The sequence below is a fragment of the Lutra lutra genome, chromosome 2 (genome assembly GCF_902655055.1).
Source record: "Lutra lutra chromosome 2, mLutLut1.2, whole genome shotgun sequence".
Taxonomy (NCBI): domain Eukaryota; kingdom Metazoa; phylum Chordata; class Mammalia; order Carnivora; family Mustelidae; genus Lutra; species Lutra lutra.
This window is the reverse complement of record NC_062279.1, coordinates 197,626,759-197,644,344: the sequence shown is the minus strand read 5'-3', so window position 1 is coordinate 197,644,344 and position 17,586 is coordinate 197,626,759. Positions and strand designations below refer to the sequence as shown.

General features: G+C 37.7%; 1 protein-coding gene across 1 annotated transcript in view; it reads left to right on the top strand.

The window, feature by feature from the left end:
* Nucleotides 1-17,211, top strand: part of TMPRSS11A (transmembrane serine protease 11A) — a 37,719-nt gene extending 20,508 nt beyond the window's left edge. The window contains exons 5-9 of the mRNA XM_047719969.1: nt 3,733-3,771; nt 5,873-6,044; nt 13,448-13,707; nt 15,336-15,482; nt 17,207-17,211. Coding sequence (XP_047575925.1) covers nt 3,733-3,771; nt 5,873-6,044; nt 13,448-13,707; nt 15,336-15,482; nt 17,207-17,211 — 623 coding nt within the window. The remainder of the gene's footprint in view (nt 1-3,732; nt 3,772-5,872; nt 6,045-13,447; nt 13,708-15,335; nt 15,483-17,206) is intronic.
* Nucleotides 17,212-17,586: the final 375 nt, after the last annotated feature.

Here is a 17,586-nt window from a genome sequence, read left to right as displayed (position 1 = left end):
CTACTTCTGCAATACTTACTTCTGGCACACAAGTGCAGATTTCTCCTACAAATTCCAATGGATACCAGACTTAAGAGAGTTTCAGGGTAAGTAATTAATATCAGAGGTGAAACAGGATGCCCTACCCTTGTAAGGGTCTGGCTGACTCCTCAAGAGGAAACCTGACCAGGAAGTGAAAATCTGAGGGAATGGGATGGGCGCGAGTTTGCTGGTGAAGAGTCAGCTACTCCAGGAATAAAGCTGGGGACCTCTCCCAACCCAGGAGGGAAGAACCTGTCAAGGGCTTAATCCACCTTATTAAGTGGGGAAACAAATGAGTCAAGGTTGTGAAATAGTGGCAATTCTGATAAATTATATGACGTGTTGTGTGTGACTTCCAATAACCAGTTAATTTGCCAGAAATTTAAAAGCCTAAGCTATCTGAAACCAGCAATGAAACACAAAATGGCTATCAGTTGCCTGGCCTTTTTGTTTTCTACAGGCTCAGTTTATGTGCTACACTTTAATCTTAATGACTAGTAGCTTAAAAGGCAGGATGTTGTTGGAGAACCTGATTTGAAAGTTAACCCCACCAAGTCACTTTAAGACCACCCAAGTAATTGGCCCATGACTTTACCTCTGTTCTCTCATCCATAAAAATTGCAATTATTCTTCCTGTAATCATGTATATGAGGATGTATAAGAAAATAGAAAATGTGAAACATATAGGCCATTACTACTTAGAAAGCTAGTAAATTCTACACGTGCTTTGGAAACCTGAAAGCATAATGCGAGTTACTGGTAGTAGAAAAAGCTGGAACCTTGAAAGTTTCCAAATTTCCAAATGTAAAAAGAGGAGTGTTTACTAACATTTAGGAAAACCCACTTAGTGAAAACCTCAGCAGAATCCTCAAGGCAAAATCACAGCTCTCCATGAACACTCAATCTGGGCGGTTCCCAATGAGTGGAAAACTGTTGAAATTCTAGACCAAGTCTAGAAATAACCCTGCAGCCCAAGATTATCTGTTATTTGTCAAGAATCTGTGGGTTGGTTTGGTTTGGTTTGGTTTGGTTGTTTTCTGGGGTTGCTTTTGAAAAACAAACACTGCGTGGTATGGATCCTTTGTGGGATGCAGTGTGTCAAAGGGAAGCTAAAATCGGCTCCTTTGCATTACAAACACTGATGGGGTCTGTGATCAAAGGATCTAGACTGATACAAAGCAAAGGTCAAGCAAAGCTTGATTTCACGCCAGCACGGAGAATCAAACCGACTGCCAGGGCGTCTCCTACGGAGAGAGTGACCCCTCCAACCCCAGCCTCACAGACCAGTTTTTAGAGAGCAAAGGCCATGTGGTTGAGCCTGGCCAATGAGATTGTAACACACAGAGAAAATTGCATAGTCATGCTAGGTCACACACGGGTGGCCAATTGAATTACAATTTACCCTATAGTAGCTGTTTGAAGAAGCCTATCATTTTGGTGAGAATTGGCGCCCAAAAGGCAGGGTTTATATTCTTTGGTGGTTAGGGAGATAGTATGTGCGCTTTACTGATTGGACACCTCCACCCACCTGGGCTGACTTGTCCTTGCATCTGGGCTCTGTTATCTCAGCCTGACCTGACCTGTCCTTATATCTGGGCTCTTTTATCAGGGACTGGTCAGCCATATTTTACTGGTTTCCCAGACTTGTTTCTAAGTAAGTTCCTCTGGGGGGGGGGGGGGCAGGGTCAATTTAAGTTCACTGCATGAACAACAAAATGGCTGTTCTACCGAGATGGGGTCGCTCTGGCTAAGTAGGCCCTTACAACACCATGGCTGTGAAAGAGCAGGTCACTGCCTACATTTGGTTCATGTGTGCTCCAGGTCCCCTCATGGTCTTTGTAGCATGCAGACCCCTGAATACTAACTCAATTACTCTCAACTCAGAAGTATGTTAGAGGCTCATTTTCATGACTTAGGTGTTAATGTTCATTTCACTCCTTCACATGAAAAGTAAAATTATTTCATAAAAATTAGATATCAACAGCTAGTTACTTGCATGGGGATATTTTAACTCTAAGTGTAATCATTCTCCCTAAAAATTCACTCCTCAAAAATCCAATTACACTCACAACCATTTCAAACAACCTGGTATCCTTCCTGGAAAGGGGAAATTTGCATCTTGCTCAAACTAAGATGAAGTTTTGAGGAAGAATTCTAATATCATACTACTTTCCATTTTAATCAATTACTAACTAATGTAGGAAATAATAAATTATGTTTTAAAAATTGAAACAAGAAATTTGTTTCTTGTTTCTTGTCGAACTACATTTGACAGAAAATTGAGTTCTTCTACAGAGTAAATACTGAGAATCTGTCCTGAGCAATTGATTCTTCATCATATAATGACTTGGGCGTGAATGTAAGGGTATTATTTTTTTAAAGATTTTATTTATTTATTTATTTATTTGGGAGAGAGAGCACAAGTAAGCAGAGCGGCAGGCAGAGAGAGAGGGAGAAGCAGGCTCTTCACTGAGCAGGGAGCCCAATGTGGGGCTTGATCCCAGGACCTTGGAATCATGACCTGAGCAGAAGGCAGCTGCTTAACCAACTGAGCCACCCAGGTGCCCCTGTAAGGGTATTCTTGAATTGGATACTTTCAAAATTCCTGCTTCACAGAATTCATCCTTACCAGTTTGCCAAGTTGGATTTATAGAAGGTGAGTAGAAAGAAACATTCTTATTTTGCACAATGTAAAGTTAGAGACAGAGAGTATGAGTCTGAGAAACATGGCACTGGTCGAAATAAGAAAAACAGTTTATCCTCATTCTGCTCAGTAAGGTTTTTTATCTTGAAAATCAACACGATTTTCAAATAACCTTCCATCAATTTAAGTTGAAATGTTCATGTGTCCTTTGTCAGATTTTTTTTTAATTTTATTTATTTATTTGACACACAAAGAGAGAAAGAGAGCACAACAGGGGAAGCAGCAGGCAGAGGGAGAGGGAGAAGTAGGCTCACAGACCAGGGAGCCTGATGCGGGGCTCAATTCCAGGACCCTGGGATCATGACCTGAGCCAAAGGCAGACAGACAATGACTGAGCCACCCAGGCATCCCAATCCTTTGTCAGATTCTTAACTTTGTTGGAAATTGAGAAAATTTGATTTTAGATTCTGTCCAATAATTGGTCTTTACCAATATTCAGTAGATGTTGGATAAGACTACATAGTCGTTTATTCTTCAGAAAAAATCATTTTGACAATTTAGTAATTGTTTTAGAAGTATTTTAAATATAGTTTATATGGGTGGTTTCAAAGATTTTTTTTCATTCCTAAACCCTTTGACTAAAGAAAGGCTTACATGAATTCTTCAACAGAAGAGATAAAAGCAGAGCTGCTCTGACTAAGGCTGGGTTTGAGCCTGGAGACCCCGTCTACTTGCTCCCTCTTTCCCCATTTTCTCTATCTCCTGAAGTGAAATCCAAAGAGGCTATATCCTGCCCATTAGGAAATCCCTGTTCTGAATTAATACAAACTACTTGTGGGTTCAATCATCCACTATTTGTGTCTTAATCACCTACAGCTTAAGGATTTTTCCACCTACCCAGAGGTTGCCTATGAATCTCTATAAAAATTGTATACATATCTAGTTTATTGGGTTGCCATTCTCCTGATTACATGCTCGATTGTCCAGAGTTCATATAGTCAATATCCTCTGAAAGACCAACTAAGACCATATCACATTATCAATCTATATTCCATTTTGTTTTTCAGCAATGAGCTCATCAACAGGGAAGCTAACTGTCCAAGCATGTAAGTCTAGTTAGCTTCTAAAAACAAATTCAATTTCCACATCAAAAAGGACAATGTCTTCAAGTATTACCTCATAATTTCCCATCCATGTCACACATTCTCTTTGGAAGAGACCAACAACTGGACAACAGATGGAAATACATTTTTCTAACTCTGAAACTGATCTTTTTCGTCATGTTCAAGAAAAACATTTCACATGGTGGGAATTTGGGGGTAATTTAAATAAATTATGCATTTCTGCCTTGGAATAAATGGGCTTGTTTTTCTAATTTTAGAAATGCTATGAAATGTTCTTTCTGCTGAGAAATAAAATCAAAGAAAGCAATAAATGGGGAGGAAACAGACCGTATTGTCTATGACTGAGCTATAAAATTTGCTTAATACATTCATTTTCATGGTTGACAACAGCTCCATCCACTCACTCCATATCACTGTGGCCTAAATTTTGAAAGATTTTATCAAAGTGGTGATGAATTTGAACAAAGGTATTCATGCATTTGCCTCTGTATCTTGCAAACACACTATATATTTCTATTCATTCAACAAGTATCTTTTTCACATCTACCAAGTGCCAGAAAGCGAATCCCACTATGAATAAGACACGATCCCTCCTCTAAAATGAAGAGTTCGAAGATAGGGGAAGACATAAATAAATCAGGAAATGTTAAAATAGTGTAATAAATGCTACAATAGAGAAAGTGCACAATGTGATTGACAGTCAATCACAGAGTCAGCTTAACCCGGTCTTATAGGGTCAGAAAATGATCCCTGAGACAGGAGCGAGAAGGAGATGGCATGAATCGAGTGGCAAGTAAAATAAGTGTCCTGGACAGGGGCAGTTGTATGTAAAAATATCTTCAGAAAAGCAAGAACATGGTCATTTCTTATAACTGAAAAATGTCAGTGTAACTGGAACATAGAATGGGAAATGGGTATGATTAATAGTGATCAAGGACCAGAACCATACTGAAACATTTTGACTTTATTTGAAAGGCAATGAGAAGTCACTAAAGGGTTTACACATATAAGAAAGATCACTCAGTTTTCAGTATGGAGAATAGATCAAAAGAGCTGGACAGAAGCAGGGTGACAAACTAAAGCTATCCTAGTCCTCCAGATGAGAAAAAAGGTATTCTACACTAGAGTGATGGCAGAGTGGTGGAGATCTCTGAAATGACAGGCCACGGGGTGCCTGGGTGGCTCAGTGGGTTAAAGCCTTCGGCTCAGGTCATGATCCCAGGGCCCTGGGATCGAGCCCCACATCGGGCTCTCTGCTCCATGGAAAGCCTGCTTCCTCCTCTCTCTCTCTCTGCCTGCCTCTCTGCCTACTTGTGATCTCTGTCTGTCAAATAAATAAATAAAATCTTAAAAATAAATAAATAAATAAATAAAATGACAGACCACAGTGCTGTGTAGTCAATATCAATAAAATGAGTTTTCTTTTTTGATACTCAATTAGTTGGAAGAAGAATTGAACTACAATACTTTCTTTATTAGCACCATGTTCATAACAAGCTTAATTCTGAGAAACCCTAAGTAGCAAAATAATCTCTGATCTGATACACATAATACAGTACGTATTTATTCCCACAATAGTGAATGGGATATTTATGTGGAAACAAGGAACTCTCTATCCTGAAGAGTGAGAAACTGGTCATCATACATTAACCCATGCACACCTTAGGAACTAGTCATACAGAAAAATATATGGGAGAAGGAGTACCAACAAATGGGCAATTACTTGTCTGGGGAGCTCTTCTGGTGAAAATTTCAGGTCAAAGTAACACACTGGGTCTTCTGAAACTGGGAAACAATAGTCTTAGTAGGAGTTCCCAGGACATCTAAAGTCCTCAGGACACCTACTTTGTGATATATCAACCCTTTGTAGTTTAACCTAGCTTTAGTAAGCAATATATATCCACAAGTAAATAAAGGGATAAGCAAAACATCAACATATCAGGAAACAAAGAGGATAGATATTAATATTGTATAGGTTTATATAATGATAAATGTCAATACTAGATTAGAGCTCTCTCTTAGGTACTCTGAACCAAAGACTATAGAGACATTTCTTATGACTTAATGATCTTATCTCTTACAGGTTGTGGTAAACGAGTTGTTCCATTAATAGTCAACAGAATAATGTCTGGAGACATCGCAGCCAAGGCTGCCTGGCCCTGGCAAGCTTCCCTTCAACATAATAACATACATCAGTGTGGGGCCACCCTGGTCAGTAATACATGGCTCATTACAGCAGCGCACTGCTTTACGAAGTAAGTTATTGACTCTAAGTTGGCCTCCACTACTGTTAAAAACTGAGTTTTATTATGTTCTGAGTAATAACCAATACCCCCAAATATTACTGAGGTAAATGAGAAAGTTTTCTTTCTGGTTCTTTTCTAATATAATGTTACAGTTGTATACTTCTTTGCAAAATTAGTGGGGGTAGTAGTAATTATCTTAGCACTCATAGGTCACGGCCTCACGGGTTTTGGGAAGGGGTGTTGGAGTATAGTTTACACAGATGTTACATTAGTTTCTGGTGTATAACATGGTGATTCAGCTTCTCTATGTGTTATGCTGTGCTCACCAAAAGTGTAACTGCCATCCATCACCATACAACACTATTACAGCATCACTGACTATATTTCCCATGCTGTACCTTTTATTCCTGGAAGTTATTCATTTTACATTTTTCTCACCCCTCAATCTTCCTCTCCTCCAGCAACCATCAGTTTGTTCTCCGTATTTATAAGTCTGATTCTACCTGTTTATTCCTTTTTTTTTTTCAGGTTCCACACATGAGTGAAATAATATGGCATTTGTCTTTCTCAGTCTGAATTATTTATTACTAGCATAATACTTTCTAGATTCATCCATGCTATTGCAAATAGCATAATCTCCTCCTTTCTTATGGCTGTGTATTATTCCTCTGTGTGTGTGTGTGTGTGTGTGTGTGTGTGTGTGTACACCTCACATCTTCCTCATCTATTTATCAGTGGATACTTAAGTAACTTCCATATTTGGGCTATTGTAAATAATGCTGCATTAAAACATAGGGGTGCATATAAAATTTTTTGCTTCTTTTTTTTAAGTTTTTATCTAAATTCCAGTTAACATACAGTGTAATATTAGTTTCAGCTATACAATTTAGTGCTTCAACACTTACATACAACACCCAGGGCTCATCATAACAACTGTACTCCTTAATCCCCACCACCTACTTAACCCATCCTTCCACTCACCACCCCTCTGGTAACCATCAGTTTATCCTCTATAGTTAAGAGTCTGTTTCTTTGTTTGCCTCTCCTTTGTTCCCCTATGCTCTTTGGTTTGTTTCCTAAATTTGACATACGAGTGAAACCATATACTATTTGTCCTTCTCTGACTTACTTCACTTAGCATAATACTCTAGCTCTATCCATGTCATTGCAAATGGTTAAGATTTCATTCTTTTTTATGGCTAAGTAATGTATATATACCATATCTTATTTATCCATTCATAATGGACATTTGGTCTGTTTCCATAATTTGACTATTGTAAATAATGCTGCTATAAACATGCATCCCTTCGAATTAGTATTTTTTTATTCCTTGGGTAAATACCTAGTAGTGTGGTTGTTAGATAATAGGGTAGTTCTACTTTCAACTTTTTGAGGAGTCTTCATACCGTTTTCCAGACGGGCTGCACCAGTTTGCATTCCCACCAACAGTGTAAGGGGGTTTCCCTTTTCTCCATATCCTCGCCAAAACTTGTTTCTTACATTATTGACTTTAGGTATTCTGACAAGTGTGCTGTGATGTCTCATTATAGCTTTGACTTAGAGTGCATGTATCTTTTTGAATTAGTGTTTTTTAGTATTTTTTGTTTTCTTTGAATAAATACCCAGTAATGGTATTACTGTGTCATATGGTAATTCTATTTTTAATTTGTGAGAAACCTCTATATGGTTTTTCACAATAGCTATACCAATTTACATTCTCACCAACAGTGCTCAAGAGTTCCTTTTTCTCCACATCCTGGCCAACGCATTTTTCTTATCTTTTTAATTTTAGTCATTCTGATAGGTTTAAGGTGATGTCTCATTTGGGGTTTTTTATTCTTTTTTTTAAATTTCATTTTATTTTATTTCTTTTCAGTGTTCCAGAATTCATTGTTTATTAACCACACCCAGTGCTCCATGCAATACGTGCCCTCCATAATACCCACCACCAGCCTCACCCCACCCCCACCCCCTCCCCTCCAAAACCCTCAGTTTGTTTCTGAGTCCACAGTCTCTCATTCTTTGTCTCCCTCTCAAGTTTCCTCCAACTCACTTCTCCTCTCCATCTCCCAATGTCCTCCATGTTATTCCTTATGCTCCACAAGTAAGTGAAACCATATGATAACTGATTCTCTCTGCTTGACTTATTTCACTCAGCATAATCTCTTCCAGTCCCATCCATGTTGATACAAAAGTTGGGTATTTATCCTTTCCGATGGAGGCATAATACTGCATTGTATATATGGACCATATACACAAAGATAAACTCATTTGGTCTTGATTTGCATTTCTCTGATGACCAGTGATGTTGAGCATCTTTTCATGTGTCTGTTGGCCATCTGTAGGTTTTCTTTGGGAAAATGTCTATTTGGGCCCTCTACCCATTTTTCAGTTAGAGCATTTGTTTTTTGGGGGTTGTTTGATGTTGTTGTTGTTGTTGTTGTTGTTGTTGTTGTTGTTGTTTTGGTGTTGAGTTGTATAAATTCTTTTTATATTTTGAATATAAACCCATTATCAGATATATCATTTGCAAATATATTCTTTCACTCAGTAGGTTTCCTTCCTTTTTGTTTCGTTGATGATTTCATTCACTGTGCAAAAGATCCCACATAGCCAAAGCAATCTTAGGAAAAAATAGGGCTATAGGAATCACAATCCCAGATTTCAAGGTAGACTACAAAGTTGTACTCAAGACAATATGATATTGGCACAAAAATAGACACGCAAGTCAATAGAGCAGAATAAAGTTCCCAGAAATAAACCCACCATTATATGGTCAATTAATCTGTGACAAAGGAGACAAGAATATACAAGGGGAAAACACAGTCTTTTCAACAAATGGTGTTGGGAAAACTGGACAGCTACATGCAAAAGAATGAAGCTGTACCACCATCTTCTAACATACACAAAAGTAAACTCAAAGTGGATTAAAGACCTACATGTGAGACCTGTAACTATAAAATTCCTAGAAGAAAACAGGCAACAATCACTTTGACATAAGCTGTGGAAACATTTTTCTAGACATGTTTCCTTGGATAAGGGAAACAAAGGCAAAATTAAACTATACCAAAACTACACTACCATTTTGGGACTACACCAAAATAAAAAGCTTTTGTGTGGTGAAGGAAGACATTAACAAAATAAAACAAAAGACAGCTTACCAAATGGGAAAAGATATTTGCAAATAAAATGCTGACTTTTGATACCATAGTAAATTCTGCCTGCCTGAGTCCAAATCTGTATAGAGACTTAGATTCTTAAAGTTTGAAAGACATCAGAGCTCAATAGGGCAATATGTTAGAATGCACAGAAACCCCTTATGCAGGTACCTAGTTTGTCCTTGAATATCCCAAAGGAATGGAGGGCTTACTCTCTCCAAAGTTTGCCAGTTTTGTGGTAGATGGTTCTACTTGTGCAAATATCTTTATAACACTGAACGCCAAATCTGCAACCTAATAACTTCCACCGTTGATATTTGTTCTTTGATCTGGAGCAGCAAGGATCAAATTTCTTTCTTTTCCCCATAGAAAAGAAAAATTTCCTTATTTTCTCTCTTTCAATCCAAACAATATAAAATGAGTGAAAATCTCCAAACCATATGTGAAAATAAATATCACTACTTTATTTCACAGCATCAGCTTCAGATGCCCTACAATCTTGGTTCTCCTCCTATAAACGTTCTTATTTTTGTCAGTGTCTCCCTTAAAATACACGTCTCAAAATCGATAATATGATCAATGTCATACTGACAAAGTAAAATGGGAAGGCTTCTGAAAACATAAACAATTAAATTGAATGTGATCGTAATAGGTAGTGCGATAACTGAACAATTCTCACTAAAGGATCATGATTAACAATTGTTATTAAAATGATGAGGATGTTTTTTATGGCCCACCAAAGACCTTAATCCTGCACCCTGTCCTAGACAGTGTATTTTCTAGGCTTGGCAGATGATGTGGAAGTTATAATCAACAAAGTAGCTGATGACAGATGCTGGAAAGGATGGCAAATGTTTGGGTAAGAAAAACAGAAATTTCAAAAAGACATTAATTATGTTAGAGTAATAAACAAGAACTAAATGATTAATTTTAGTTGGTATAAATGTAAGGCTCTAAATAAGTCCAAAAAAATCCAAGTGTATCAGTACCAAAATCATATTTGTGTTTTAACATGTGAAAATTGTTTAGAAATTTGAGTCAGAAAAAAAAAAAAAACTGCTGTGAGTCAATTGTTCACAAAACTACATGGTGATTTAAATTGAATTAAGAAAACTACAGATTCCAAAATAAAGGAGACTCTTCGTTGGTCAAATCCTGACTAGGATAGCAGACTTAAAGGACAGCAGACTTAAAAGAAAACATAGTGAAATGAAATACTCTTAGAGTATAGAGTGTTGGATGATAAAGAAAGGTGATAGGATAACTATATAGCCTTGCCATGCAAACCCTATGTCTGAGATGCTTTCCTGTGGAAGAGAATTAAGGTATCAAGGAAGAACTTGTCCACAGTTAGAGCTGCTCAAACATGCGAGGTATCCCAAGGTGAAGAAAGAGGTGGGAAAGGAGAGGTCCCCACCTGCAGGATTCAAGCAAAAAGAATTGCTACTGGAGAGTGTGTGCTTACAACAGCAACTATTAACCATTTATTAAGTTCCCATGTGCCACAAATTTTCAGTTCGATGCTTAAGATTTGTTTATATAATTCTTACACTTGCCTCATTAAGTAAACCCTGCTTGATAAGCCCTTTTACACTGAGGGAAATAAGGAAAGTTGAGGTGCCTGGGTGGCTCAGTCAGTTAAGCATCCAACTCTTGATTTGGGCTCAGGTCACGATCTCCGGATTATGAGATCAAGCCCCAGCATTGAGCTCCATGCCCAGCACTTAAGGTTCTCTCTCTCCTTCTCTCCCTGTGCCCCTCTCCCTGCTCACACACATTTTCTCTCTCTCATTAAAATGAATAAATTTAAAAAAAGAGAGAAAGAAAAGTTAAGTAACTTGCCCAAAGTCATAATTGTTAGGGGATGGTGGAACCGAACATAGGCATATATGTCTGCCTCATGCAAAGTCCCATCTTTCAACCACTGGATCAGTGAGAAGACCAAATGACTTTTTATGGCCTTCGCTACTCTGAGATTATTTGATATCATTGCAGTCCTATATGAAATTAACACTTTAAGAACTCTTATCACATGATTGATTTTCAAGCTAATAATCAACAAAATTCCCAGATCCTTTTTACAGGGATGGTTTCCAGATAGGAGTCCCACTTTGATTTCTTACATTTTAGATGGGGATCCAAATTACTGGTTTATACTTATCACCATTAAATTGTATCTTTTTTTATTTGCGCCTGGATTAAGAATTTAGAAAGTTTATCTTTAATCTTCACTTAGTATCTCTCATGTCAGAGATTTATTTCGGGCTCATTATCTACAAATATAACAAATACAAGCTATATTAAATGGTATCAGGGCATTGTCCGAAAGTTCTAGAATGATCGTTTCCATATGAGTAAATAGTATTCAAGGTCTGTCCTTTGCATTCCCAAGTTCAAAATACTTGATTTATGTTAAGTTTATCTAGGCATAATTAAGTTGAGAGAGCAAATTTACATCCATAAAACTCACAAAAGACTCAATTATAAACAAAAATGTCATATTTATACAATATGAATAATTGTGTTCACAAACATTTTTTTTTTTTTTTTAAGAGAGAAAGAGAGTATGAGCAGAAAGGGGCAGAGAGAGAATCTTAAGCAGTCTCCATGCTTAGGGCAGAGCTGAACATGGGGCTTGATCTCAAAACCCCAAGATTATGACCTGAGCCCAAATCAAGAGTTCCACACTTAACTGACTGAGCCACCCAGGTGCTCCCCACAATCCAATTTTTATTTAGTTTTTCTCATTTAAGTATTTTTGCACATAAAAATTGCATATAAAAACACATCTTAAATTTTAAGTTGCCTCAGAGAAAAAAATAATAATCCCAACACAATTACAGCTTTCAAATTGGACTTAAACCCCATGATATATGTTTATATGCTTCTTTCTATGACTAAAACTACCTATTAAGAAATAATTAGGTCAAGAAACAAGTATCTGTATGGGCAATATCTGTCTCTGCTTATCCCTCATGGGTGATGTTAGTTCAATTACTTAGTTAAGAACACTCATCTTGCTACTAATAAGTAAACTGTGGTGAGAGACCATGTCTAATAAAGAGAAGAGCCAGAGAAGCAAGAAGACATGATAGTAGGCAAATAGTTTAGCCCATCTAGAATTTATTTTCCTTAAGTATAAAACAAAGACTCCTGGAGGATCTTTTGTTACTAGACGACCTTTCCAGTCTCCATCCATACCAGATCCACCAGTTGCTCAAGCCCCCAAGTTAGAAGTCACCCACATTTGGTCATTTTTCACAAGACTTCTGACAACTTTTTCCTTGTTAATTCTTGCCCTCCAACAATATATTCTCCAGAAAGAACCTAGGTAATTTTTTTTTTAATGTACAAGAGACTACATTACTCATGGCTTAAAATCATCCAAGGAATTCCCATATCGCTTGAATGAAATCTAAACTCTTTATTCATGACATGTAAGAAACACGAAAATCTAGTTCCTGCTACCTCGCCAGCTTCATTTCCCACCATTCTTCCCATGTGTCTTGAACTATAGCCCAGCAGGCTGGTCTGGAAACTTGTCTCCCTGTCTTCTCACAGCTGGCTCCTCATCAACCATGTCTCAATCTCAACATCATATTCTCAGGTTGCCTGGGGGGCTCAGTGGGTTAAACCTCTGCCTTCAGCTCAGGTCATGGTCTCAGGTTCTCTGCTCAGCAGAGAGCCTGCTTCCCCGCCACACCGCCTGCCTCCTCGCCTACTTGTGATCTCTCTGTCAAATAAATAAATAAAATCTAAAAAATAAATAAATAAACATCATATTCTCAAAAGAGAATTATCTACCTACACACACTCCCATATTCTATTCAATTGCTCTATTTTATTTTATTCATAACTGTGATTACTGCTTGGATTTATTTATCTGTTAATTTGTTTTGCTTTTTTCCTTCACTGGAATTGAATACAGCCACCAGCAGGCACTTTTTCTATCTGGTTCACCACTTTAACCATATAAGGCTCATAACATAGAATTTCAACAAATATTTGTTGAAGAGATAAATGAATGGTAGTTTATATGCTTTACAGTTCTGAAATTCATAGTTCTTTTTTGGATCCCGGCTCTAAGATACTGTTTGTACACAGTTTATTTTTTCAAAATAGCAATAGACTAGATTTAAAGGTCAAAGGAAACTATCATTACAACATATATTTTTAAGAGGGAGTTTTTTATTAACCTTTATGTAATTATTACAGTGCAGCTTATATATTCTGCTCATTTCTAACAATTTCCAGTGATGCAAATCCACATCAATGGACTGTTAGTTTTGGAATGACAATCAACCCTCCATTAATGAAAAGAAATGTCAGAAGAATTATTGTCCACGAAAGATACCACTTCCCAGCAAGAGAGCACGATATTGCTGCTGTTCAGTTCTCTCCCAGGGTCACCTTTACCGATGACATCCGCCGGGTTTGTCTGCCGGAAGCCTCCGCATCCTTCCAGCCAAATTCCACGGTCTATATCACAGGATTTGGAGCACTCTTCTATGGTGGCAAGTATCTCAGAAAGGACCACAAGCACTATGTCCGATTTAGGACAGTGTGATTTAACCTCCGTCAATATTATCCTGCCACCCATTTCCACACAGCTTGGTTGGATTTGTTGAGTGCCCTTATTTTGTAAGTGACAGAAACTCAACTCTTACTAAAGCAAAGATAATAATAAAATGGCAAATTTAGCCCTTGTAATTTAGAAGTCAAGAGAGATGACAGGAGTGTGGTTTCAGACATAGCTGGATTCAGGAGTATGATGTATGATGTCACTTGGTTCTGAATGTCTGAATCTTCCTATTTCTGGCTCTGTTCTCGCCAAGGTTGCCTTCACATGGAGAGATTCTAGCTCCACATAGTATCAAAGGTGGCCAGCAACACCAGCGTCTACATCATCTTCCCCTAGTAGCTGCAGAGGGAAGAACATATCCTCTTGGCCAGAATCGACATTAAGTCCTGAAAAGGTCTCTTTTGGCCCCGCTTGTGTCCAGGGGTACTTGGACTGACTGGCGAACTTAAACCCTCACTCCTGTGCCTATACCGAGAAAGGCAGGTGTGTGATAAGCAGTCTGTGAGAAACACATGGCATAAAGGAGAGGCAGTTTGGAAAGGATGGGCTTCAAGGAAGACATAAATGAAGCAAATACTCCCTCATCAAAACTAGTCTATTTCTACACACTGTTTTCGATTCAATGTCAAGTACTTATCAGGCGTGTTGTCATCCTCATGCCCACCCTCACTCCAAGACCCCCTCCCTCCATGGTCCATTTTTGTGAGCCTCCCTCAACCCTTTTCATCTCCTTCTCCTCTAGTTTGCTCCACTACTCATTTTACCTTCCTCGGTCACCTTACAGGTTTTCCCGTTGCTCAGCTGCAATGTCTAGTTGCAGCAAAATCTGCTTCAGAACTACAGATGTTAATTTAAAAGGGATCAGGGATAAGAATACTGTGTAGGGGAAGGGAGGGAAAAATGAAACAAGATGAAACCAGAGAGGGACACAAACCATAAGACACTCTTAATCTTACAAAACAAACTGAGGATTGCTGGGGTCGCGGGGGAGGGATGGGGTGGCTGGGTGATGGACACTGGGGAGGGCATGTGCTATGAGGAGTGCTGTGAGTTGTGTAAGACTGATGATTCACAGACCTGTACCCCTGAAACAAATACTTTATATGTTAATTCAAAAAAAGAATACTGTGTAGAGATAGTCTCTGGTAACAAAGATTCCATGATCCTCTCCAAAACGATTTAATTCTATATACTAACTTAAACTTCCAATAAATAAAAATGATTTTGTTTTTGAATGTTTTGGGGGCATACTTAGATACACTCTGGATCATAAAATCCAGTCTAGGTACATACATATAACAATAGCAAGAGAGTTTGCTCTTTGGGAAATGTTTTTATTCCTAGTATAGGTTTTTATAAAATGTGATAAGGACAATAATTATCATTTAAATGTGCCAGAATTTAAAAGGAAATCTATTCTCTAGAAACTGTTTACATAAACCTCATTCTGTATTGACAATTTTAAGTATGAAATATATTAGATTAGAAAAAAGTTCACTTGCTTCATTCTAGCTAAGGGTGTTGATTGTAAACACTAAAATGACTTTGTTTTTCCTGAAGGGAAATCCCAAAATAAACTTCGAGAAGCCAAACTGAAAATCATAAGTGATGATGTGTGCAAGCAACCGCATGTATATGGCCGTGATATAAAATTTGGAATGTTTTGTGCTGGATATCTAGAAGGAATGTATGATGCTTGCAGGGTAGGTAGAGAGAGATTATTTTAATATCATTAATTCAAAAACACTTTTATCTCTTTCAAGAAATATTCTGTGTTATTCATGTTAGTATCAACATGGACATCTTATCAGTTCGATAACTGCTAAATGCAGATTTCACAACACAAATATTTTCAGGTGTTTTATTAAGCAAAATGTTATAAACAGAGTTTCTTTGATGCTATCCAACAAACCAACAAAATTATATTTTCTTAATACTAGAAGTCCAAAGGTTCATAAAGAAGAGTCCCTTTTCTTAAAGGGCTCATCTAGAAAGGAAATAATCATGAGCGACAAACTATGATGAGATGTTTTAAATGGTATAAGGATAACAAATACTTTTAGCATGAAGGGAACATTTTTGCAGCAAGTAACAGAGAGATCATAACGAAGGATATAGACCTGAAGGATAAAGGGCCCTTATCCAGTTATAGAATAAGAGAAGAGTATTATCTTTCTATATATAGAAAGAGCACAGCAAAAATTATGAGGGTGTGAAATTATAATTCGTATTTGAGGGGACCCCAAGTAATCAGCATAAGGAGGCTGACAGGCCATACTGCTGAGGAAGAAGGCAGATTGGGTCATGTTGGGATTGCCTGGTGCCCTTCCCAGTGCCTTCCTCTGCTGTCCAATAGCTATCCAGCCTGTATGCTTTCTGACAAAGGTAGAAAGCGTATTTCTTCCTGAAAGCACTTGCTTTATAACAAGAAATTCTTGAAAATTCCAAGGAGGTGACTCTACATGGTGAAATACCAAAATTGCTTTGATATTAGTGGCAGAAAACTCTGCCCAGAGTCCCACAAATTACACACGTAAACCTCTATCAGAAAAGGAGCAGGGAGTTTTATAGCACATGGGCTGAGCTAGAGCAGAAGCTGGTACATATCCAGCCTTGGTTGCTGAGAATGTGGAGGGAGGCAGCTAGAATTCAGAGAATGCACAGAGAGTTCCAAACCATGATGCACAAGGAGAAGGTGGTGACAGGAGCCCATTTGTAGACAGCACATGGGAATCTAGGCAAATGGTGAGATCAGTGATATACCTCAGAAAAGAGATGGTCATAAGAGATTTCACTGAAACGGGAAACAGAGGTAAGATGCCTGCTCCATGACTGTGCAAGTCAGTGGTAAGACAAAGCTTTAGCCATAGAAAACTTGGGGAAAATATTGAGAAGGTGACCCAGGGACAGGGTCCAAGACAGGAATACAGTGATTATAACTGTGGTTCATGGTGAGGGGTTTAGTCTGTCCAATAAAACTGAGGTCCAAGCACCCTGCTTGGAGTCAGAAAAACCAACACCAGCTAGATAGCCTTTCTGTGTTGTGTACTTGAAATTTGCCAGTAGACCTTAGTCATTCTTAAAACACACACATACACACACACACACACAGTAACTACGTGAAGTGATAAATGTGTTAATTAACTGATTGTGATAATCATTTCACAAAGTGTATGTCTATTAAATATCATGTTGTACACTTTAAATATACACAATTTTATTAGTCAATTATATGTCTATAAAGCTGAAAAAATTAAAATGTGGGAAATTGAAATTTAAGGCTTTTAAAACTTTTGAAATCCATGTTTCAATTAACTAGTCTATAATTGGTAATCAATACCTATGCTATCGAACAATAAAATATGTGGTTCATAAGAATATTTTAAGTAACAAGCTTTATATTTAGCTAATATTCTTTCTTTTATTTTCAGGGTGATTCTGGGGGACCTTTAGTCATAAAGGATCTTAAAGATACCTGGTATCTCATTGGAATTGTGAGCTGGGGAGACAACTGTGGTCAAAAGAACAAACCTGGAGTCTACACAAAAGTGGTTTATTACCGAAACTGGATCACTTCGAAAACGGGCCTCTAATTCACTATAAAAGTTAGATATTGAGTGCTGTGAGCAGGCTATATATGTATGAGAATTTACATATTCAGTGAATGTAGTACAATGAAGTGAGATTAAATGACATTATTTATTATAGAATCACTTCAATTAAGCAATGACTCATAGCCAATTTATAAGGAATTTAAATCTTTATAAATTTGCAAAGTAGTGGATCAGTTTAGCCTGGAAGGGAGAATATA